The following is a 26,967-nucleotide window of genomic DNA, read 5'->3' on the forward strand; positions in this document are numbered from 1 at the left end:
TAAATTATTGCAGGACAGAACAGAAAACAATGAACTAAAAATCAAGACAACTACATTCTTAGTCTAACCTAATATTCATCAGCTGTGTGGCTAGCTTGTCATTCAACCTCTCAAGTGGGCCTCAGTTTACTTATCTATAATAATATTAGTGATTTGGATAAGACAAGTATTTCTTGGATATGAATATGAGTGAGGCAGCAGAACATCTACAGGTGGGAATGTAAGCTGGTGTAATCACTGTAGTCCCAGCTTCTCGGGAGGCTGAGGCAGGAGGATCATTTGAACCCAGGAGGTGGAGGTTGCAGTGAGCCAAGATCACGTCACTGCACTCCAGCCTGGGTGACAGAGCAAGAATCTTTCTCAAAAAAAAAAAAAAAAAAAAAAAAAAGAGAGAGAGAGAGATAGTGTAATCATAGCAGGAATGGATACAAATTCAAACTGCATACACGGTGCCCTCCCCAGAAACGGAGATTCTGATACACCCCAATATGTATATATCAGGACCCCCTGCAAACACACACACATCACACATGCCTGTCCCATCTCCTCCTGCGACTGGGAATCAAAGCCACTCCTACCACAGCCACTCTTATATGTATTTGTCATATCTACCCCTCACATGTGTAAAGGCAGAGAAAAGGTTCAGAAACAGGAAATGAGAGGCTTGTTAAGTTTATTCCAACTCTAAAATCCTGCTTTTACAATGTTATATACATTAAGAAGCTGGAGATGCAATTAAGATTTACAAACAGCTCTCAGCTCTAAGCTTTTAAAATTCTTTCCACAATGCTTTTTCCCCCTCTCTGCCACTGAAAGTTGTTAATTTACATCCTCTCAATTTAACAATCTCTAATAACTTATTCCACTCCAGTTTGTTACTTCTGATATGCAGGGTGCATGGAAACTAGACCAAAACTTGTTAGAACTATATACAAAATGTAAAAATAAAAAGGTTTTGAACTTCTTCAATAAGAGGACTATCGGCTGGGTGCGGTGGCTCATGCCTGTAATCCCAGCACTTTGGGAGGCTGAGGTGGGTAGATCATTTGAGGTCAGGAGTTCGAAACCAGCCTGGCCCACGTGGTGAAACCCCGTCTCTACTAAAAATACAAAACGGCCGGGCACGGTGGCGCGTGTCTGTAATGTCAGCTACTTGGGAGGCTGAGGCAGGAGAACTGCCTGAATGCAGGAGGTGGAGGTTGCAGTGAGTCAAGATTGCTCCACTGCACTCCAGCCTGGCTGACACAGCAAGACTCCATCTCAAAAAGAAAAAAAAAAGGACTGTCAAAAGGTTTTCTACTTCCTTCTGAACCACCATCTATATTCCCAATAGTTAACGTTGTTGAGAAATGACTTCTGAGTAAGACAGACAGCAGTGTATTTTGGTTTATAAAATGACTGTTTTTTTCAAAAGTTTTCAACAGTTTCCAAAACAGGAAAACCATTTAAGGAATTTCACTGTCTTAATTAATTGAACAAATACTTACTGAACATATACTATAACTTTATGGGACTGGGTTGGGCATTACGGATATATAAGTGAATGAGAGACCATGCTAAGAATGCTTTAATCCAGGAATACAAAGTTGGGTTAATATTAAAAAATCCACCAATATAATTCACCATAATAACAGAAGAAATGGCAAAAACCATAAGATCATCTTAATGGGTGCTAAGAAAGCATTTGATATAACACTCAAAAATTAGGGATAGAAGGTTTCTAAATCTGATAAAGGGAATACAGGAAAAACTACCAGCTAACATCACATTTAAGGTGAAAGATGGAATGCTTTCCATTAACGACTGAGAGCAAAACAAGAACATTCACTTTTAACTTTGCTATTCAAGAGTACAATGAAGCAAAATAAATAAATAAAAAGCATTCTCAAGAATGAATGGACTCTTACTTCAAGAAAACCTGACATTTATTACCAATAATAAAATTAAAGCTTTCAAGCAATTCTAATTTTGTAAAAATTTTTATATGCTATGATGACCTCGACAGTTTTCCAATACTTACAAACTTGTTCTGATGAAACTATGGTGATATTAGCTATTATGATTTAATGTTGGATAGTGAAATGTGTTAGTATTTGAAATACATGCATAACTCAATGAACCAGTGTCCTCCAAAAGATAATGCATGTAGTTACAAAATCACACATGGGTAAATGGTTCATTCAAACTACAATGGATTTTAATGAACGAGAGCAGAAAAGGGTTTTTGGTATGATTTCTATACTCTACATTATAACTGACCTTTAAGAAATGACTACTTGTCAAATTTTGGTGTAGTTTCAAAGGCATATTCATAATTTAAAAATTAATTAGTCAAGACTGACAGCTGTGGGTTAAAACATTGATGAGAAGAGAAAGTAGTACATTTTTGGAGGAAAATTACCCTATCCTTTTGCTTTTGGCGGAAAATTACCCTATCCTTTTCAAAGTAAGCATAAGTATGCATATAATGATGTTCAAGCTTCACTGTTTGCTACAGTTACAAAAAGAATTGGCAGCTACCTAAAAATCCACCAATTTTATGCTAATTAAACAAAGTATTAGCTTGGTGCAAATGTAATTGCAGTTTTTACATTGTTGGAATTTGCTGTTTGATATTGAAATACATTATTAAATGTGGTCATGTTATACATCATTTTAATGCGTGTTTCTCATTTTATTATTTTTGCTAATGACTTATTACTTGTTGTTTACTTAAAATTTATTTTAGACTATGGAAACGTTAGACAAAAAGCAAATTTGAGTGATTTTCTTATTTGAGTTCAAAAATGGGTCGTAAAGCAGTGGAAACAAGATGCAACATCAACAATGCATTTGCCCCAGGAACTGCTAACAAACATACAGTGTAGTGATGGTTCAAGAAGTTTTACAAAGGAGACAAGAGCCTTGAAGATGAGGAGCATAGTGGTTGGCCATCAGAAGCTGACAATGACCAACTGAGGGCAATCATCAAAGCTGATCCTCTTACAACTATACAAGAAGTTGCCAAAGAACTCAACGTCGACCTTTCTATGGTCGTTCAGCATTTGAAGCAAGTTGGAAAGGTGAAAAAGCTCAATTAGTGGGTGCCTCATGAGCTGAGCAAAAATTTTTTTTGAAAACATTTTGAAGTGTCATCTTCTCTTACCTCACACAACAATGAACCATTTCTCAATCGTATTGTGATGTGAGTCAAAGAATGGATTTTATATGACAACCGGTGACAACCAGCCCAGTGGATGGACCGAGAAGAAGCTCCAAAGCACTTCCCAGAGCCAAACTTGCACCGAAAAGAGGTCATAGTCACGTTTGATGGTCGGCTGCTGGTCTGATCCACTAGAGCTTTCTGAATCCCAGCGAAACCATTACATCTGAGAAGTATGCTCAGCAAATCAATGAGATGCACCAAAAACTGCAATGCCTGCAGCTGGCATTAGACAACAGAAAGGACGCAATTCTTCTCCATCAAAACACCAACCACACATTGCACAACAAATGCTTCAATGGGCTATGAAGTTTTGCCTCAACTGCCATATTCACCAGACCTCTTGCCAACCAACTACTACTTCTTCAAGCATCTTGACAACTTTTTGCAGGGAAAACGTTTCCACAACCAGCAAGATGCAGTAAAAATGCTTTCTAAGAGTTCATCAAATCCCGAAGCACCAATTTTTACGCTACATGAACAAACAAACTTATTTCTTGTTGGCAAAAAATGTGTTGACTGTAATGGTTCCTATTTTGATTAATAAAGATGTGCCTGAGACCAGTCATAATGACTTAAAATTCTCAGCCTGAAACTGCAATTATGTTTGCACCAACCTATTATGTCATATCCATTCTATGGAATATAATACAGCCTTCAATTATCTTTGGAGATAACTGTAAAAGACAAACTTTTATTACTTCTTATAATACTGATTAAAATTTTTGTTGTTTTAAACCATGTATTACTTTAAAAAAAAATTTTTTTTTAAATGGAGTCTCACTGTATTGCCCAGACTGGAATACAGTGACGCGATCTCAGCTCACCACAACCTCCGCTTCCCGGTTCAAGTGATTCTCCTGCCTCAGCCTCCCAAAATAGCTGGGATTATAAGCACCTGCCACCATGCCCAGCTAATATTTTTACTGTATTTTTAGTAGAGACAGGATTTCCCTATGTTGGCCAGGATGGTCTCAAACTCCAAACCTCAAGTGATCCACCCAGCTCGGCCTCCCAAAGTCCTGGGATTACAGGCTTGAGTCACCACGCCTGGCCTTAAAATATTTCTAATGAGTCACTGATATGGATTGGCTGTGACCCCACCCAAGTCTCATCTTGAATCGTAATTCCCACAATTCCACATGTTGTGGGAACCCAGTGGGAGGTGACTGAATTATGGGATTGGGTCTTTCCTGTACCGGTCTCGTAATAGTGAATGAGTCTCACAAGATCTGAAGGCTTTAAAAACGGGAGTTTGCCTGCACAAGCTCTTGTCTGCCAGTGAGATGTGCCTTTCACCTTCCGCCATGATTGTGAGGCCCCCCCAGCCACATGGAGCTGTAAGTCTAATAAACCTCTTTCTTTTATAAATTGCCCCATCTTGGGTATATCTTTATCAGCAGCAAGAAAACGGACTAATACAGTCATTAAACATACATATGAATAGAAAAGATAATACAAGAAAAAAGCAGAAAGCTAACAGATTACTGGAAGCACTGGTGATTTCTACTTTCACTTTTTTTAAAAAAAACTTTTCCTAATTTTTATTATGAATGTATGCTATTTTTGCAATCAGGAAAAAAAATGCTTTTTTTTTCTAGGACCACAAAGAAAAACTTAAAATGACATTTACATCAAACTATAATTTTATTTCCCAGAACAAGTCTGGACAGTTTTTTTTTTTTTTTTTTTAAATCACTGAGCAAACAACTTAAATTTTTAAGAGTTAAGAAGAACTGCAACTAACAAACAGAGGTTGAGGCAGGGTACACCCTAAGCAAAAACAAACCAAAACCACCACAGCAACGTAAATGGTAGGTTATATCACAAGGTAGAGATTTTTTAGAAATGAGAGAGGTAAGGAAAAAGAGGGCACGAGAGGCTCAGAAAGAAGGTTTGTTCTTATACCTAGCGAATTTTCAATTATAAAATCTTACTCCACCCATTCCAGTGGTTCTAAAATTATTTTTATTTGAGACTAATATAAAAAGCTATCCGCTGTGAATTCATGAAAGTTAGGTCTGATAATTTCCAATATCTTTACTTTTCAAGAGTTTATTTTTCCCAAAAGCTCAAGGAGTATGAATACAAAATTCACATATCTGAAAATATAATCTCACCCTCACTCCCCAAAAATTCACTTCATTAAATATCTCATTTAATATGTTAGTGTTCCTTTTAAGTGATAAAACAAAATTAAGTCACACATCAGTAATACATAGGAACTATTAAAGACTGCTTGGTACTTTGTGTCAAGTTTTTAAATACTTTAGCTCCTAACAGGTAAGTATTAGTTAAGTAGACCATTAAGGAAATAATATCATGATCCATTTCACAGTAGTATCATGATCCATTTTCAGGTCTAGAATTCTTCATGTAAAATGTAAAATACTGATATAGTTTGGATGTTGTACCCTCTAAATCTTATGTTGAGTTATAACCCTCAGAGTTAAAGGTGGGGCCTGATGGGAGTTAACTGGGTTACTAGGGCAGATCCCTCATGAGTTTGTGCTGTTCTCATGATTGTGAGTTCTTTTTTTTTTTTTTTTTTTTTTTTTTGAGACGGAGTCTCGCTCTGTCACCCAGGCTGGAGTGCAGTGGCCGGATCTCAGCTCACTGCAAGCTCCGCCTCCCAGGTTTACGCCATTCTCCTGGCTCAGCCTCCCGAGTAGCCGGGACTACAGGCACCCGCCACCTCGCCCGGCTAGTTTTTTGTATTTTTTTAGTAGAGACGGGGTTTCACCAGGTTAGCCGGGATGGTCTCGATCTCCTGACCTTGTGATCCGCCCGTCTCGGCCTCCCAAAGTGCTGGGATTACAGGCTTGAGCCACCGCGCCCGGCCGATTGTGAGTTCTTACGAGATTTGGTTTAAAAGTCTGTGGTACCTCCCCCTCACTTTCTCTCTCTCTCTCTTGCTCCCACTCTCTCCATGTGGTAAGCTGGCTTCCCCTTTGCCTTCTGCCATGACTGTAAGCTTCCTGAGGCCTTACCAGAAGCTGAACAGATGCCTGGCACCATGCTTCCTATACAGCCTACAGAAGCATGAGCCAATTAAACCTCTTTTCTTATAAATTACCCAGACTCCAGCATTTCTTTATAGCAACACAAGAACAGCCTAACAAAAACAGAAAGAATTAGAACAAAAGTACTAACAAACTTATTAGGAAATTTAAACTTCCTGATTTAATTTAAACAGCTCTGATTAAGAAAACCTAAATCGTGGCTAGAAATGCTAAGTACAGAATTATCACACAGTATTACCCTATCTTTTTTTAGGGTAATTTTGCATTAAGGCATTCTTAACCTTTAGCACAAATGCTTATACTCCTAGGTCAACAGTTTTCAACATGTGACCTGAAGCTCCTGAGGACAGGGGTGGTCTGTGAGACCCTTGCAGGAAGTCAGTAATATCAGAATTATTTTGTAATAACACAAATTATTTTTTTCACTCTCATTCCAGAGACTATGGGACTTGTGTTATCACAATATACTAAATGCAGAAGATATGGGAATCTAGCTGTTTACTATTAAGACAGACATTAAAAGAGATTTGCAAAATCTGTAAAACGATGTTACTTTTCTCACTGTTTTTGTTTTGGAAAGTATATCAACAAAATTGCCTTGATTTTAAAATGTCTCAATTATTATTTTTATTTTAAACAAATATAGCAACATTTTTGTATTTCCGTGTTAATTTCTAACATGGTAAATATCAATAGCTAAGACCTACAACAAAAGTGCTCTGACATACTCAAAAAGGGTAAGAGCATAAAAGAATCCCGAGACCCAGAAGTTTAAGAAGTGCTGTCCTAGCTGAATAGTAAGCGCTGCTATGAACCAACAGGTGTACTGAGTTATAGACTTGGTAACAGTCCTTCCATTAAAAGACCACAATATCTGCCTGTAGTAGTAAAATTCTATCAGTTAACCCCAAATAAAAGGAATCAAGTTAGTCTACTGTAAAAAAGAGCAACAGTTCTTTCTGTGATGATTTAATTTACACATTTAGAAAATATTCTAACATTCAAACAACATTAAAAAAAAATAACATCGCTGACAAACAAAAATTTATCTGTTGCAAAAACTGAAAAGAATTTAAGTTGTTATCCAATTTGGGCCTATAAAATTTAAGGAAAAAATGGACTCTATGATTCTTCCCCCCCAGTCCCTAAGCTACAAGCTTACAAATCTTTTATCCTTACAGCGCGTTACATAACACTTAACGTAAAACTAAATATGAAATTTTCGTAGTTTTTGATGGTTTTATACTTTTTACCTTTTTACTATTGCAGGAGGAATTACAAAATTTATGTATATTTAGTAATATCCTATTCAAAAGTATGGTTTGCTTTTTTTTTAAGATTCCTATGTGCTTAATCACTGAAAATACTATAATATTCACACCACACACAACCACACTAACACCTGCACCATATAAACCAAACTAAAACCACTATCAGGTAACACCTCTTTCTTTCTTATAATGCGTAACGTTCTTTAAACGTACCCATTCTCCATAAACTACAACTTTAACAGAAAAAAAATGTATATTTCCATCTACTATGATAGTAGTACCAATGTAAGTATATATTCACATATAAATAAATGTTTAGCAATGCAAAACTTGTAGAAATTTCCATACAGAGAGACTTCATTAAAGAATCAGAAGTATTACATATTTTTTAAGACTTCTTCTAAAAGCAATTTAGCTATGACAGAAAAAGGAATTCTAAGAATATGCTACATAAACTGTTGGTTATCTGGGCTGAGATTAAGTTTACACTACTGACAAACTCACTCATATTATATTTTCATTATTTTTGTTAATATCAAAATATAGTAATATTCTAAGTATTTATTCACTGAACTTTCATGCTTTTTACAGTACTTCCTTTCAATTGTATCAAACAACAGCTTATAATATACATACAGCAGAATTTTTTGAATGTCTTACCTAAAACATGGTCTGAGAAACTCGATCTGGTAACTGTGAATTAAATCAGTTTTAGATACTACCGAATGGTTTACACCCACAACTTTTAACAAAGTTTATACTATTACCCATAATACTTCTCAAAAGTGAATAGTACAATAAAATTTCCGTGCATTACAAAATCACCAACGTTCATTTAACCAGCAGATGGAACTAAATTGTCTTGAAAAGAAAGTGAAAATGTAGGCATCTATAAACCAGAGTAAAAAATGTAGAGAGTACATAAATCCAGACTTTATAACAAGGCACAAATCAAGAAGGCCAGAAGGATCAGCATAAGGAAGAACAAGGGGGCTTTTCAAACACCTTTCAAAAGGCAACATTTTTATAAGGAGTTATAATTTTAGTAACAGCACCTGTGGCTACCATCAAATTATTGCTTAGAACTACATAGTCCAAGGAATCTCAACAAGTCAAGCCACTTGAGAAATGATGATTTAACATATGCGTGGTGTCAAACAGTATTTTTAATATCATTTCTATAGTTAGAGATTTGCCAAGAATAGTAATTTATGACTGAGAAAAAGATCATTAACTTCCTCTGATAAGTAGTAATTTATGACAGAAAAAAGGTTTTATTTCCTATGATTAAAAATATCAGCTAATAAAGATGTTCCAAGGAATACATTAATTGCAGTTTCTCCTAATATAGCCTATTTAATGTCAAAAAAAATTAAGAAGTGTTACTCAGAATCGCAGATCTTCAAAAACAATTTTCCCATAAATTTCAAATATGTTCTATGCATTTTCATGAAATATCAATAATTCAAATATACGTATTTTCAAGTAAATGAAGAAACTGAGTTAATTCTAATAAATTAAAGCCCACCCTTCTCAAGAAAGTGATTAATTTTAGATGGCTGAGTTGTACAGTTCAGTAAGTTTTATTTTTTTTTTTTTATTTTTTTTTTTTTTGAGACGGAGTCTCGCTCTGCCGCCCAGGCTGGAGTGCAGTGGCCGGCTCTCAGCTCACTGCAAGCTCCGCCTCCCGGGTTCACGCCATTCTCCTGTCTCAGCCTCCCGAGTAGCTGGGACTACAGGCGCCCGCCTCGTCGCCCGGCTAGTTTTTTGTATTTTTTAGTAGAGACGGGGTTTCACCGTATTAGCCAGGATGGTCTCGATCTCCTGACCTCATGATCCGCCCGTCTCGGCCTCCCAAAGTGCTGGGATTACATAGTAAGTTTTAATATGAAACTTTCTGCATATCTCCTTAGTTACCACTTCCATTAATTAGACAATTCTCATCAATAATTTTTTCCTTTGATCTCTAGTTGTCTAAAATGAGAAAATAAATTTACCTAATCATAGCATAACAGAAATGAAATTAATTTTAAAAATTTGAAATTGTATTATTTGTCCAGAAATAGAATAAACTCAAAATTAATAATATAATGATTTTGTGTAACATTAAAATATCAAACTTTAATCACAGGATCACAGAAGTTAGAAAACTATAGGAAATTTGAAGATTATATATCCCAATTTCATATCTAATGAAAGAAAATAGTCTATTATTATTTAAAAATTTATTCTTTCAACCATTTACCAAGAACCTACAACTGCCAATCATTCTGCTACCAAAAAGAAAAAGATGAACATATCATTATCATCGCCCTCAAAGAGTTCAAAATTCAGTGGAGAAGACATAGACAAATAATAATTACCATATGATAAAAGAAAAATAAAGGTTTCAAAGGTTTCCATATTCAAAATAATATCAGATCAAATAAGAGGCTTTTCTGGAGAGGAAAAGATGTCAGAAAATGCATTGCTAAGCAGGTGACATTTAGCTAAGGCTTAAAGAAAAAAGGAATTCATTAGAAAAGAAAGATATTCCAGAAAGAATACAGACATGTGAAAATAGTAAGATCTACTCAAGGAATAGTAAGTGTAGTGCAAGTGAAAAGTAGGTCAGTAGAAAGAAAGAAATTTGGACTTTATACCAAATGATGTGCCCCTATGTGCAGGCAGAGGTAAAAACGGCGTTGAGATATTCAAAAGAAAGCCCAATTTGAAGAAAAGTGACAATGGGGACTGGAAGAGAATGAAGTCAAGAGAGATTTTAAGAGACAAAATTGACAGAACTTTACTACACCAATAGGCCAAAATCAGAGGAGGCTAACATTTCAGCTTGAACAGATGTGGAACTAATGGAACCACGTAATCCAAAAGACCAAGCAGGAAGGTCTTTTAAGAGAGAGACAAATTGTTGAGAAAACAAGGGCAAAAGAAGGTAGGGAACTCATTCCAGCTATATGAATTTCTGATTTCAGTAGGGATATTCATATGCAGCTAGACTTAAAGAATGGAAGCAGGAGATAAAGAACTGGAAGTTATCTTTACACAAATAGTAATTTCATTTCTTCCTCCTTCCCTCCTGTTACAAAAAATCCAAGATTGCAGGATGAAGCCACACACTAAGGTTAGGAGCCTGGTTCCTTACTTTTGAGCAGCAGTACCAACCCTACAATTGCCCACCTCTGAACTCATTTGTCTCACATTACATACCTTTACTTGTTCAAGCTACGGCGGCCACAATTTTTGTTATTAAGAGTCAAATCTATTTATAACCAATGGAGTGGTCCACACAACTTTGTTCTTGCTATTCTTTTCTTGTCAACCTCTATACTCTCCTCAGGGAGATCTCATCCATTTCTTTAGCTTTAAAAACCATCTATGTGCTGATGACTTCCAAATCGAGGTCTTCATTTGACTCAATGAATACTGAGTAGATGTGACAAAACAAGACTATTCAATACATTAAATGTTTGCTATCACAGAGTGATAATGGTATAAAACAATATTCTAATCCTATGCAAAGCTAAATAATGTAAAGAGGGATATTGTCAGAGGAGCCACATAAACAGAAAGAAAGAAGCATGGATTTACAGAAGGATCAAAACCCAAAGAGGCAAAACCAAGTTGTGTATTTTTTCACAGATACCTCACTAAATAATTCTAAATAAATCAATTTTCAATTTCTTTGTGGTAAAATACACATAGAACTTATCATTTAAACCATATTTAAGTGTACAGTTCAGTGGTATTAAGTACATTTACATTACTGTACAACCATCACCACTATCCATCCATCTCCAAGATGTGTTCATCATCCCATATTGAAACTCTTACCCAGTGAACAATAATTCCCCATTTCTGCCCTCTCCCCAAGCCACCAGAAAACACCATTCTACTTTCTGCCTCTATGAATTTGACTATTCCAGGTGCCTCATGTAAGTGGAATTTATTTGTCCTTTATTTGTCTATTTTTGTTGGTGAGTTTTAGAAGTTCTTTATATATGCTGGATGATACTTAAATATATCTATTTTTAAAGAGAATATTAACAAACAAATTGCTATATAAATGAAATTCAGCAAACCATAGGAAAATTACAGGCTGAGTTACTCTAAATAGCCCGTTTATAATTAAGAGCAGTCTGAAAATATAATCTTTTCAGATATGAATTCCAAAATCAAACTGTTTAAAAGTCATCAGTTCTTTCAAAACAATTAAGCACTCTTGATTTTCTACAAAGCTCACAAAGGTACTTAAAAATGCTTTCATAAAATTCACAAATGACCGAAAAAAAACACAAAAAACATGCCCAAATTCACGACTCGTACAAAATACTCTAAAATACCCACACGTGTCAGAGCTCGGAGCCACATGATGCACACCTTCAGAAGGACCATTTGTATTTCAATCTATGTAAATGACCCCCATAGAGCACAGAGGAGCATAGCACCCTTAGTAAATAGAGACTCCCCTGTAAATGGTGGTCACTGCAGTTGTGCAACACTGCAGTCTGATGGCATTCAAGTCCTAAAAGATGTTTCATTTTTAGTCTTACTATCTCTGACATAGTTTTTAAATATAAAACAGAAAAAAGTAAAAATAATAAAAGTACACATTTGTTATTCAATTCAATGACTTGCTAAACTCTAAACTGACTTACTCATTTCTAATTAAACCACTCAATCCTATTCTTCCAAATGACAGTGTTACTACTGTACTAGATAGATGTGTGTTTTTTTATCACCCTGGCATCCAATCCCCCTTATATAACACCTCGATTTCCCTAAAGTTCGGATAAGCATTTGATCTAACTTGAGGCAATCAAATTCACAGTAATTAAATCAGGGATAAGCATGACATAAGGCAGTAAGATTTAGTCCTACAACTTTTGCTGAAAGTTTTAGGAAAGAGATGCTTTCATAATTGCTAAGCCTAGGTTATTGGTGGCCACCTCCAGCATCTCTTAAGAAGGGCCAACCAGAGAGTGAAGCCTACACATACTCAAAAGGCATATCATAGAGACTTGAGATGTTGATGACAGTATTTGAAGCACTGGATAGAACAATGTCTTATATATCAAGTCATTTTCTTGAATTTCCAAGTACATGAGTCAATAAATTCATTTTATTCCCACTTAACTTCTTATTTGCTAGTCTTAACTAATATGTATAGTTTCACACATAATTAGTTTTATCCCAATAGCCTTTAAATCCCAGTTGTCAGTGATAATTCTGATAACTCCCTGAGGCCTGTCTGTATCAGACTTAAATACGTATTATAAGAAGTCTATAGTGATGAACACATTACTACAAAATTTAAAACTTATTGTCCCTGCAATGACTATTCATTTGCAAAGTGTGCTCTTAGAAAAACAGAATGTAAAATTGATATCAGTATTAAATGGACAGCTCTATCCATAGAATGTAAACATGCTTACAAAAAGATACATGAAGAAATTCCATTTCATTAAATCTGGAGAAACAAAATTCCTCTACCTGTATCATACAAGAAGCTATACAAGTAAAATCCTTTATTGAATAGAAGTATACAGAAAAGTGCTGTGAGAACCTTTTAACATAAAGAAAATGTAACATACAATAGAAAGTTTTTCCATGAATTATCTGTAGTGGCATGAAATAATCTCACTTAAATTTCGAGTTTATCTAAAAACATACCCACATTTGTTGCCAAGGGTTGCTGTAACAAATTACTACAAATTTGGTGGCTTAAAACAACAGAAATTTATTTTTTCACAGTTATGGAGGTGAGAGTCTGAAATCAGTTTCGCTGGGCCAAATCAAGGTGTTTGCAAGGCCACACTCCCTCTAGAGACTCTAGGCGAAAGTACTAGAAGCCTCTCCCAGGTTCTTATGGCTGCTCTGCTCCAGTCACAATGCCCACTCCTTTTCTGTGTGTATAAATGTCCCTCTGCCTCTCTTACAAAGATACTTGTAATTGCATTTAATGCCCACTAGATAATCCAGAATAATCTCTCCATCTCAAAATCCTTAATTTATTATACCTGCAAAGTCTTTCTCATACAGTAACATGTAGAGGTTCTAGGGATTATGATACGGATATCTTCTATGTGGCCATTTTACAGCCTACCACTATATTATAAGCCACTTCAACAGCTATAATAGTGCCAAAAAGACTAAGAATATGGAAGAAGTATGCATTTTATATTCTCAAATTAAATTTTTTCACAATGTTCTCTACTTATATCAGCAGAAACATAAAAAGCTCCAAATTTGTCATAAAATTAAAAAGGGATCCTAATAGTAAGAAAATGTATAATAAACATAGCCGTATGAAGTGATTTTCTTAACCAAACTTAAAAAAAATTCCTTGAAACTAAAAAGTCATGACAATCCACTTTATTTCAAATTTAAAAATTAATACAAGACTTTACCTCCAGATCCTAACTGCTTATAGAATCTGTATTCCAAATGTAGCTGTGGTGCTCTTGATTTCATGGGCTCCTAATTGAAAAAACAAACAAAAAAAGACATTTAAGTTATTAAAAGGGCACTAGGCCCCAACACAAATGTTACAAATTTTGGTGTCAATGCCTACATTATGTAATAATCTACTAGGCATCTTTGTCTAAGATTAGATTCATATAAAAATTAACTTTCTGTTCAATGTAAAATAAAATGATGCTACAAATGTACATACACTAAGTAGCCATTAGATCAGGCAGCAGAAAAATCCCTTAAGTTTGACTCTGACCCTGAGAAAAATATGTTCTGAACATTCATCACTAGAGAAATGATGGCCCTTTTACTATTTCTCCGGTTCCCCAAATTCACCTCTGAACTGTGTATTTCTTACATAAAGGTTCTAGATTAAAGTTAAGCCATAGGATAGTAAGAAAGAACAAAAATGGTAATATGAAAATGTTGATAGTAGCAACAATGTCTTAAATTTTTTTCCCTAAGGTATAACTCATATGCAATAAAACACATGGTTCATAAGCGTTAAATCCGTATCAACTCCATATATCCCTATAACCACCACACCAATCTATAGAGCATTTCCATCATCCCTTTTTTACTTCTACCACCTTTGGATTAGTTTTGCCTATTGCTGGATTTCACCTAAATGATATACAGTGTATGCTTTCTGTTGTGTCCAGCTTTTATCATTCGACATAAAATGTTTTTGAGATTCATACACACACACACCACACACACACACACACACACACAACATGTACAGAGGAAACATAGGTTTTAGACATTAGAAATAATATTAAATATGAAAATACAAGAAGTAGAAAACTGTAACAGGGTAACAGGAAATTTAAAAAAGAACCAACAGAAAAGTATAACAAGGTAAGAGAAAATTTCAAAAAGAATCAATAGAACTTTGAAAAATAAGAGAATACAATAACTAAATTTAAAACTCATTTTGCCATCAGATTAGCATAACAGAAGAGAGAATTTGGAAACTGTAAGGCAGACAGAAAAACTATACAGAATGCATCATGAAGGAAGAAAAATTGGAAAACGGAAGAAAAGATTAGAGACCTGGACAATCCAGTGAGGTTTAGTATGGACTTGATAAGAGTACCAGGAGGAAAGGAGACAGAAGTCAGCAGAGGCAATAATTGGATAAATCATTGCTATGAATCTTCAAGAATTGATGAGGATAACAAACCACCAATTCAAGAGGAATGTGAATCCCAAACAGGGTAACTAAAAAGAATTTTATACCAACACATCATAATGAAACTATGAGCAACAACAAAAGAATTCACATAAACAGCATTAATATCCCACTACAAAATTTATAAATTTTATTACAGGAGAAAACAATCAGCTTAGTTCTTGAGAGGCAGGATAGTACAGTAGTTAAGAGCACAGACACTGAAACTAAATTGTACTAGGTTTGAATCCTAAATCCTCTACTTCTAACTGTGTAACTTTCAGCAAATTATTTAACTTTTCTGTACTTTCCAGTTCCCTCATCTGTAAAACTGGGTTAAAACTTAACCTTTCTATAAAGTACTTAAAACAGTGCCTTCTATACATATAGCACTATATTACCTATAATTATTCAGTTAACTACCTAGAAGTACATAACCTTAAGATGCAATAAGATGTCCATGTAAACAATCACAAATAAAATTAAATATGTAACTTATTCAATCACTAATACCCCTTAGATAAAAATAGAGACCCAAATCTGACTTAGTTGAGTCATTTCAACTAGATTCCAGTACTTAAGCAGCAAAGTTTTAACACTATATAATAAAAGTCACCTTCCCCAGGATGACATTTTCATTATTCATGTACAACAAGATATAAGGATGGTAGCTCAGGTAATATTAACAAATTATCTTGAAACAAACTATTGATCTGAACTAGGGTAATACCAGACAAATGAAAAAAATCTTCATAAGAGATGACGAAGCTGAAAGCAGTCACAGAAATCTGCTCTCCAAACTCAGGTTATCAAATTATGCCTTTATTTGTACCAAGCAAAGTATAAAAGCCAGATAGCACTGAGGTATACAGACATAAAATTTTCAAGTGATTACTTTTATGGCAGGTCTAAACAAAATCACTTTATCTGGCACAAATAGATATAACAGATACAAATGAAAAAACATATAAGGAAATAATGAACTAAGTAACAAACTATCATTCAACGGTATATGTGAAAAGTTTTCTGTCCTTCCAATATTTTGGATGAATTTGAGGTGAACATGACTAGATACCACTCTACAATATCAAAATACTAGAAACATAGATCCAAAACTATTCCTAGTTCCCCCAAAGAACAATGAATAACCATAATTATTACATGTAATGCTGATCATTGTGCTTTAAACGATCATTTAAAGCTGATCATTTTGCTTTTTCTCCCCAAAAAAGGGGAGAAAAGTAATTAAGAGGACAGAGATACAGCACAAAAATAAACTTTAAAAAGTGATATATGGGTATGTATACAAGAAGGCTGAAAGAAGACATAATAAATGTTTAATAAGGCATCAGTGGTCTGAACAAGTTCCAAATCTATAAATAATAGGACCTAAGGATCACCACTTAATGAATGTAACAGACAAGGAAAGGTCAGTCTAGAGCAGGGGTTTCTGCTTTGACACCATGGTTTATCTGCCTTAACATATCAGATAAATATCATTCACATACAAAACACGCTCCCATGAGTAGAGTTGCTCTCTACAGGCTGTTGCATCAATAGCACAGACTGTAAACACTGCCACACTTTTATCTTTCCACACCACAAGAATTGTAGGTTCAGGACCACTGGCCTACAACATGAGAAAAGGAAGGATTTCAAAGAAATGAAAGTCAGCAATGCCTGTTCAAACAATGTCCAGGCTGGGTGCAGTGGCTCAAGCCTGTAATCCCAGCACTTTGGGAGGCCGAGGCAGGCGGATCCCACAGTAGGCCTCCCCACTGTGATTAATATTCACCAACCTCTTGTTCTGATTTCATGCTCATGAGGGGACCTTGTAATTTTAACTTGGCTTTCTATGTACATCGGCCTATAGAAAGAAATTTGGGCTTTCTAGACCTGTAAAATACCTCATTATTAGTTAGAAATTCACTCTTTCCTGAATCTGAGAGCTTGATAGTGTGAATTGATTACTGTGAATCCACCTCTAAGAAACGCTGACAACTGGTGAGATAACCTTACCAGGTTTTGTTTCATAAGCCAAGGACCAGATCTTAATACCAAGATGGACTCATCTAGCTAAAACCCAGTTTAAAGCCACATGTCAGCCAACCAGTCTCTCTTCATGGCACTGCAACCCTACTGTACATCTTTATTTTGAGTGAAAATAAACATTTGTTACACTAAAACTTGATCTATACTCAAAAGATACTTAATATTAAATAGTAGAGTTTTTCTACTTCCTCTCATTTGCCTCTTCTCCTAATAGTCTCTCTTTTATATATTCATTTCACATTACCCTAAGAACAGAGGTTATACTGACAGACAAGGTTGAGAAAGGCAGAGAAAACCAAGCCATGCTAAACTTCAGGGAAACCTGGCTGGCAAACCAGACAGAAAAGTTGTACCAGAAAAAGTATGTCGTATAAAATAATTCCTAGATCCCAATTTTTCCAAAAGAGATCTCTCTCCGCTTTGCAGCTGTCATACTGGGCATATTGAAGACTTTAGAATAACTTCACGGGAGTTTGCTTTCCCTGTTATCTATCACCTACCACATCAAGCATTTCTGGATCCCTGAAAGTCAAGCAATACCCAGCTTTGCCATATATATGAAGTAACAATTTAAAAAGAAACTTCAGAAGCTACCTGGAAGTATGTTGTCAAAGAATATAATCCTGAATACTAAGAACACTTTTGTTTTATCAAAATGTTTGCATCAGAAGGCAAAATCTCGTTAATTTTTATCTAATTAAAAAGCCTTCCCTAAATTAAAAATAGGGCCATGATCCAGAAATTCAGTTCTATAATGCTGCCAAAGTAAAAGGATTGAGTTTTCGTGGCACAGACCAACAAAAATGTCCTACACATTACCATATACTTTAAGAGCAGGATGATGTTAGGAGCTTAACAACAAAAGACTAGCTATGCATATAACTGTCAAACAAACATCCAAATTACAAATGACATGCAAACAAAAAATAATGAAAATATGTAAGTTAATCACTTAAAAAGTAACAAAAATAATTAAGAAAAATTAAGAAACAGGAACTTACCAACTTAATTGCCACATATTCATTTGTGTATAAATTTTTCCCTTGAAAAAGAAAAAAAAAAATCAGATTCTGCAAGTAACTGATTTTAAAGATACATTATATAAAACTCTGAAAAAAAGCACATAACACATGTAATTAAAGCATAGGTTTTTGCTTCTACTTGGCAAAAAAATTTAACAAGGAAATATTTAAACTTATTATCAACTCAATGATGTATTTAGTATTTCACCTAGATTCAGAGTAGAAAGTGATACAAACACTACAGATACTAATAGCCCACTTATAAAAATGGAAAAATTCTGACTTTGTTGGAATATTGTATACAATTTAAAAGTAATCAGTAGTCAAATGCATGCTGAAAAAATTTCAAAACCAGAACTCCTATATAAGAATACCAAATTCCTCTCCCAACCACCATTTCATTTTAAATCCATCGTTATTATGAGATGCAATCTTACTAGGACTCATATTTAATCCAGTAAATATATTAAATAAACTTAAAATATCTGAAATAAAATTTTAAAACATTCGATAATTGGCTGTGATAAACTAATTAACCACTTTGAGGAGAAAAATAGTTACTGGTGCCTCACCTTACAACGAAATTAATTCCAAATATCTTAAGAGTTAAATACAAGCTAAAAACAAGAATATTTATCACATCCATACATTAAGGATTTTCTGAGCATAAGATCATGGCTGGTGCAGTGGCTCACGTCTGTAATCCCAACACGCTGGGAGGCCGAGGCAGGCGGATCATGAAGTCAGGAGTTCAAGACCAGACTGACCAACATGGTGAAATCCTGTCTCTACTAAAAATACAAAAATTAGCCAGGCATGGTGGCGCACACCTGTAATCCCAGATACTCAGGAGGCTAAGGCAGGAGAATTGCTTGAACCCAGGAGGCAGAGGTTACAGTGAGCCAAGATCGCACCACTGCACTCCAGCCTGGGCAACAGGGCGAGACTCCATCAAAAAAATAAAAAAATAAAAATTAGGATCATAATGTTTTATACAAATTTGATTACATAAAATATTTAAAATATTGAATATCATTAGAGATTTAATATCACTAACATGTAAAGAATTCAAATGAATTATAGTAATCTTTAGCACTGGCAAATCAAAAATAACCTAGAAAATTCCAACTGGTCAGCATCTGTATTCAAAGTAGAGTACTAAAGAGAATTTTGGAAGCACTAAGTATATGAAGATAATTTGATTAATGTGTAAGTACATTAAAAAGAATGAAAAAACAGTACATGATTTCTGAATTTCCAGTATTTTTTCCATTAGCATATATTACTTTCATAGTGAGGAAAACAGAACAATGACAGTTTTTTGGTTTTTTTTTTTTTTTTTTAACAGTGAGAGCAACTGGCCCTGGTCACACTGGCTACTGAACACAGAAGCAGGAATCAACAACTTTGACACATGTGATTTTCCAACATAATAGCCTGAACCTCCTTCCATACAGCAGCTGATGAACAGTAGTAAAACTTCTAGGCAAAATTTCAGCTTTAGTTGTGTTGCTACCTTTGTACAGTAGTGTTTATTTATACAAATATTATAATACTTTGCTGAATTTTGTCCTTATTGTACAAAATTGAGTGAAAATAAAGGACAAAAAGAAGTATTCATATTAACACTAAGTAACATAGGTGTCATAAACTCAATACAGTTGGCAAAAAGGATGGAACTCAACAGAAGTTCCAAAAGTGGTCAACTTTAAGCTCTTTTCATATACTCATTGAACTTATATACATATTTTCAAAAATTACAGAATATTTCATATTTTTAGTCAATTAGTTCAACATTTAGATATACTTTCATATATATTTTTAAAAATGCATTATGTATGAAAAGTTAGGTTTCCTCTATTCAACTTGGCAGTAAATAATTTAATGATATTCACAATGAAGAACTTAATGTCAAAGAACATTAACAAAAGACAATTCTGGTTTTGAGTTCCAAGACAGAATTTGTATTTCCCAAACATATCATCATCTTTTCATAACTATTTTGTATATGATGTTTATTCATAAGTACACAAGGAAAAAACTTCACATGACAAGAAGTTAGGTTAACTACAGATCTCAAAGAATCAAAATATACCAAATGCCTCTAAAAGTACTATTTTTGTACTCCAATGTCTACCTTTGAGGTCACAGCAGAAAGCTAAATCCTAAAAGGATCATCTTTTTTTGAATACTAGAGATTTTGCTGAAACTTGAAGTCACAATGATGAACAAAGATTAAACAAAAACACAAGTGCATTTTTGTCACCTAGCATAGCCACAGCCTCACTTTTAACCAGATTTGTTATACACATAAACAAACAAATGATGCAAAGTATGTGTTTATGTATAGTGTGAGTAAGGTGTGAGTAAAAGGGAAGGAATGTGCATGTAGTGAGAATCCCATTAAAAGAAAAATCCAAGTAAACTGGTGCCAGTTAAGTGATGTTTTAATCCAATTTTAAAAGACATTTCCAGGAAAGCATTGTGCCATATTAAACTTGAAAATATAGTTTCACCAATTTTGTGGCTTTGGGGTGGTAATTATCAAAAACTATTTTCTTCAAAAACTATATATGTTTACAGCAGAAACAACTATTTACCCACCAATAGCCATTCTCCCCCTACAGAATGCCCAAGCTTGAAAATGGCTGCCCAGCTAAAGACTACACTGCCCACCTCTCTTTCAGCTTAGTGTGGCCACGTGACTTAAGTTCTAAATATCAGTGGACATTAAGTATGTTCCTCCTCACTTCCAGAAAGGAATGTATATGCTCCTGCCCCTTTTTTTCTGTATTCTTGCTGGCTGGGAGATGGAAACAGCTAAAGCAACTTGTGCACAGAGACTGAAGTCACATATTAAGGATGCAGAGGTACCCTGACAGCCTTCGGGTTTCTCCCTCTGGTCTGTGTGGTGTGAAATGAAAATAAACCATTTGCTTGAAACCACTATATATTGGATTTTTTTGTTACCGTCTTACAGTCTGTTCCTTAGTTATTACATTTTTCAGGTAAGTTTTATGGTAGCTTCGGTTAGAAACAGCAGAAAAATCAATAAACATGAAAATGATGAACCCATTCAAATCTATATATTCATTTGATAATATATTGTAAGGCCTGCAGAATTTTCAACAAAGCAATTATCAAATATAAACAATAAAATAAGGAGTTACTAGCTATGTAGGAATAAGAAAAGAAAAAACAAAAATAAGAGATGTTATGGAAGCTCCTGTGGCATACTTCATTATGTCAAAAGTTACAATGTCTTATTTCAGACATGGTTATTCATAAAGCAATACATAATATTCTCTTCTGTGCTCTTTTATATGATATAGACAGATGTGGCCACAGAGTACAAAGGAAAGTCCCTCATGAAAACAAAGGTTATTATACTTACAAATTCTGGACAGGAAGTCACATCACATGCCACACAGGATCACAGGGGAAATGCTAGGTTTTGGTTAGGTGGCAGGAAAACAAGAGCAAGGGGAATGCCTAGGCCAAAGCATTTACTGGGGTTTCCCAGGGAAAGGCAAGGCAGGGCAGGGTAAATGATTAAGGATTACTTAGTTTGAATAATTCTAGTGACTTCTGGGCTATAAGAATGGGTCTCTAGCTTCCAGGTACCTGGCCCTGGGGATGATAAGGTAGAGGAATATTGCCTCCTGGGTGTATAGGCCAGATAGAAAAGGGGTGGGGATTGGTTAGTGTGCATATCATAGGCATGCTCCCAGCTCAGTTTTTGGCTACTTCTAAGAATTGGCTAACCTCTGGAGGGGCAATCTCTTCCCAGCCAGAAAGGTTTTTTAAGACGTCAAAACATCATAATATATAGAAAAATAAAAATACATATATAATATGACCCTATATTTTAGCTAGCTATGTTTGGTCTTATTCAGTGCCTGTCAAAAACATTCCTAGGAGTTTGACTGCCTGAACTAGAAATACATCTACCAATGCAGAATGCAAACCTTACTACCAACACATAAAAGACAATTACAAACACAGATGGTTCTCAACTACGATGGTTCAATTTGAGATATTTCAACTTTATACAATGATGTAAAAACAACATGCATTCAATAGAAACCATACTTTGAATTTTGATCTTTTCCTGAACTAGCAATATGAAGTATGATACTATCTCACTATGCTGGGCAGAGGCAGTGAGCTGCCGCTCTCAGTCAGCCACACAACCATGAGGGTAAACAACCAATATTCTACAGCGTACTGCGTGGCCAGCATTTTCTGAATATTGTGTTTTGGGGTTTCCAATGTCATTATGTCTATAAAATGCCCATTTTCAACTTATGATATTTCAACTTAAGATGGGTTTATCAGGATGTAAACCCATCTTAAGTAGCATTTGCACACCAAATCACCATCCTTATTTATTTTATTTTTATTTCTTTTTAGAGACAGGATCTCACTATATTGTCCATGCTAGACTCAACCTCCTAGAATCAAGTGATCCTCCTACCTCAGCTACTCCACTCCAGTAATTGCCCCACCACACCTGACTGTTCATTTTAAAATAAAAACAGAATCCAGATAAAAATGATAAACACATATTTAAATTTAAAAGCAAATAAATGTAATTTAAAATTATTATTTTAAATGTTTACTTATTCTTTTTAATCTCATGGCCTTTTTTTTTTTTTTTTTTTTTTTTTTTTTTGAGACAGAGTCTCACTCTGTCACACAGGCTAGAATGCAGCGGCACAATCATAGCTCACTGCAACCTTAAACTCCTCAGCTCAAGTGATCCTTCTGCCTCAGGCTCCTAAATAGCTAGGACTACAGGCATACACCATCACACCTGGCTAATTTTTTTATTTTCTGTAGAGATAGACTCTTGCTATGTTGCAGAGGCTGGTCTTGAACTCCTGGCCTCAAGTCACCCTCCTGCCTTGGTCTCCCAAAGTTCTGGGTTGACAGATGTGAGCCACCATGCCAAACACCACAGGTCTCAACTTTTAAAAGCCCTGCAATGTCTGGGACAGTCTTCTACCCCTAAAAAGAACTGCCCAGGCCCAAATACCAATAGCACTTTTTTGAAAATCACTTACCTATAACATGTATACCTTATGGTCTTTCTTACCCAATACTAACCATATAAAATGTCAGTACCAGTAATCAAATGTTAAAGATGTATCTATTAATGACGTTTTAAAGAAAGTACTTTAAGAATATAAATCAGCTTTTAACATTAGTGTTTATCCAGGTATAGAAAGACCAATGCTCGTAATAACATTTTCTTAACAAAGAAACCATCTGAGGCTTTTTGAAAAAACAGTAAAATACCCTTTTAGAAGTCTATGAAAAAGGAAGAATTGGCCGGGCGCGGTGGCTCAAGCCTGTAATCCCAGCACTTTGGGAGGCCGAGACGGGCGGATCACGAGGTCAGGAGATCGAGACCATCCTGGCTAACACGGTGAAACCCCGTCTCTACTAAAAAAATACAAAAAACTAGCCGGGCGAGGTGGCGGGCGCTTGTAGTCCCAGCTACTAGGGAGGCTGAGGCAGGAGAATGGCATGAACCCGGGAGGCGGAGCTTGCAGTGAGCCGAGATCGCGCCACTGTACTCCAGCCTGGGCGACAGAGCGAGACTCCGTCTCAAAAAAAAAAAAAAAAAAAAAAAAAAAAGGAAGAATAAATGATTAAACTAGCTCTACACATATATATTATAAGTACACATAAAACAGAGATATAGAGATAATACATTTAAATAAATTTACATAAATATACAGATATATATATACACACACACACATATCAAAGACCCATACATAAATCAGATAGATAGAACAGATAGATAGATGTAATAAAAAGCCATCATACTCCTATTCCTGCCTATTCACAGACTACAAAAGAAAGGGGTGTTTTACTTCTTTTTCAGTATATGACATATATAGCTCCACCCCAGACATACTTGGGGCAGAAGGAAGGGTAGAAAGAAAAAAATTAAATTACAGTGATGTAAATTTCATTAATTCTATGCAGTTTCAGTATATTAACTTGACTTTAAGCCATCCCTATGCCCCAAAAGTTATCAGTTACTAATCATTTTTGAATCTGAAAGAGTAGCCTAAAAATCATTCCTAAAGAACACTGCAAAGGCTTTACTGGCAGCTATTTCAGCCTACTGGGCTATTTTAATTTAATTGTTTTCTCATAATCTGGATGGTCAATCTCCGGATGATTAAAGTAGACATTCCTGTACTAGGAAATTTCTTACACATGAAAATACAAGTATAAAAGAAATTTCCAACATATGTATTCTTTAAAATTACCACAACCATTAAACAACTAAACAATTAAATAACTAAATCATTTTCATCAGAAAGTATCTTCCAATTTTTAAAATGTTTCTAACATAATGGAATAAACAAAATAGTCTTACCTAATCGTAATTCTCCAAAATTGCCACATCCAATTTTTTTTCCAACTCTAAAGTTAGGTCCAACCATTAAAACTCCAGACGATGAAGACCCAGTTCCTCGAGTGTTGTGTCCCGATCGACCACTAGGTCGTGCCATTCTATCATCTGATTTGTCCTTGTCTTTCTTTTTATTTTCCATATCAAGTTTGCGGTACTCCACTTTGAATTCTTTAATCAAGACAAGCACACTGAAAGAGGGTATTGTGAAAATAGGTACATCACTAGGTAACTGTACCAGATGGGTAATGTTAACATTCAAATTGCAGTAGGTAGTCAATTAACTGCAGCATGCTCATCCCATTCGTAAAATTTTTCTCAGTTGTCTTTTCAGCAAAACATGTCTTCAAAATTATCTTTTCAATGATGTGAGCTGATATTGATAGAGAGCTAGAATATTAAGAAAATGAAATTAGTCAACTAAGAATTTTAAAATACATGTCTGGGAAATTAGATAACATAACAAAAGTTTAGGCAAGAATCACTGCTATGTATTAATGCCCACTGAAATCAAACCACCGTACACTTTTTTATTTATATACCTTAATACCAAAGATATGAAACAAAAATATCAGGGATTCAATTACTTCTTAAAAATTAAAAAAAAGAACAAAATTATACTGTTTCATAAATCAACATACTTTCACTAATATAAACCTCCCAACTTAAAATTACCTCAATTAGACAAAAAGTACTCAAAAAATTCCAGTAAGTCAATATAAGATTTTCAATTTAGAAGCAGAAAGAGAATGAATTATAAAAATAAAGTACCTTAATAAAAATATATATTCCCCATGTTCATCTACTTAATAATTTTCAGTCTTTTTTACATATATATTCTCATGATTTTCATTTATTCAAATATTACCCTATAATTACACACGGGATTGGAGCACAGAACTGACAATATCAAGAACATTCTTCCTACCCCTCAAGGAAAACAATTAATTCTTATATAACATTTAACCTGGGCCTTAAAAACATAAATGTAATTTTGCAAGACTATGAAATGTTGACAGGCATCACCCTTATCAGATGCAGAAATTAGGTATTAAATTTCTAACATACAGATAACAACATTAAAGCTCAAAATATTTTTCAAGGCTTTTGGAAGAGTCTGCCCCATTCATATTCTCTGGGAATTGCAGTGATCAAATGTACCTCAATTCTGTGGTAATTCTGCACCCTTACAGGATTTCCCTACCTTTGTTTGAACAATTTGAGTGGGCTCTCATTCTTTGCTATTAAAGAAGCTATAACTTCAAAATACAGTCACTAATGAAGAAACAAGGATTGATATCAAATACTTATTCCTATTACGGAAGTTTTCTAATTATATAATGCAACCACAAGTGTTGAAACAAATAGTATTTTCTGAGTAATTTTCAGCAACTCCCCAAATATGCAATTACTGTTACAAGTAGTGACTAACTGGGGCCTGTGGTGTAGGCAATAAGGGAATTTACCAAGACCGTTGGTAAAGAAAGGCAGACTTATTGGAAAAAGTAGGAAAACACTTTGCAAGAAAGCAATGGGCAGATCAGCAAGAGAGGAGCTGACTGAAAAGACACCAAGGCTTGGTGGGGATTTTATAGGATCGTTCTTGTGCTGGAGAGGGCTATGTGCAGTACTGATAATGCCAAGGATGCAGTGAGCTAACCTGCATTTTTCTATCAGCAGAAGGTCTGGTGTTAAGTTGGGCACAGGAAGACTGAGCTTTTTGCGCAGGAGGGCTATGTGTCCTGGACTATGAAGAAAGACAGACTTACAGCTTATCTGCTTTTTCTTTTTACACTCCCCTGCTCCCACCAGCCTGACTCCTTTCCTAGGATTAGGATTCCACAATCAGTCCTAACACCCAGTCTATTTATGAAGTTTCTTGTTTTATTTGCCATACTCTTATTTGCAGATGAAACTGTGAGCTCCTGTTTACTCTGCTTCCAGCCACGACAGAGTAACTATACTGAATATCTCTGCCTGTTGTAAACAAGTAGAAAGCTGGACAAAACATATGAAGCACCTGGTTTTTTTTTGTTTTTTTTTTTTTTTGAGACGGAGTCTCACTCTGTCGCCGGGACTGGAGTGCAGTGGCCGGATCTCAGCTCACTGCAAGCTCCGCCTCCCGGGTTCACGCCATTCTCCTGCCTCAGCCTCCGGAGTAGCTCCTGTTTTTAAGCATCAAATAATAGGCAGTACAGACTGTGATCCCTGAGAAAAAAACACAAAAGGTGGGTCTCACCTTCATCCAAGCTCTCTGGCTAGGAGCAATTTCCTGACCACAGCACACGGAGGTGAGGATCAGGCAACACACCAATG

The 26,967-nt window shown here is 35.2% G+C and overlaps 1 protein-coding gene across 7 annotated transcripts in view; it reads right to left on the minus strand.

Moving 5' to 3' along the window:
* CSNK1G3 (casein kinase 1 gamma 3) overlaps positions 1-26,967 on the minus strand; it is a 105,241-nt gene that overhangs the window by 46,126 nt on the left and 32,148 nt on the right. For all 7 annotated transcript variants that reach the window (XM_030927469.1, XM_030927472.1, XM_030927470.1 and 4 more), the window contains 3 exons: positions 24,616-25,041; positions 18,195-18,235; positions 13,904-13,973 (listed from right to left, as the gene is read on the minus strand). In XM_030927469.1, the coding sequence (XP_030783329.1) occupies positions 13,904-13,973; positions 18,195-18,235; positions 24,616-24,793 (289 nt within the window). In that variant the 5' untranslated portion in view covers positions 24,794-25,041. The remainder of the gene's footprint in view (positions 1-13,903; positions 13,974-18,194; positions 18,236-24,615; positions 25,042-26,967) is intronic.

The sequence above is a fragment of the Rhinopithecus roxellana genome, chromosome 3 (assembly GCF_007565055.1).
Source record: "Rhinopithecus roxellana isolate Shanxi Qingling chromosome 3, ASM756505v1, whole genome shotgun sequence".
Lineage (NCBI taxonomy): Eukaryota > Metazoa > Chordata > Mammalia > Primates > Cercopithecidae > Rhinopithecus > Rhinopithecus roxellana.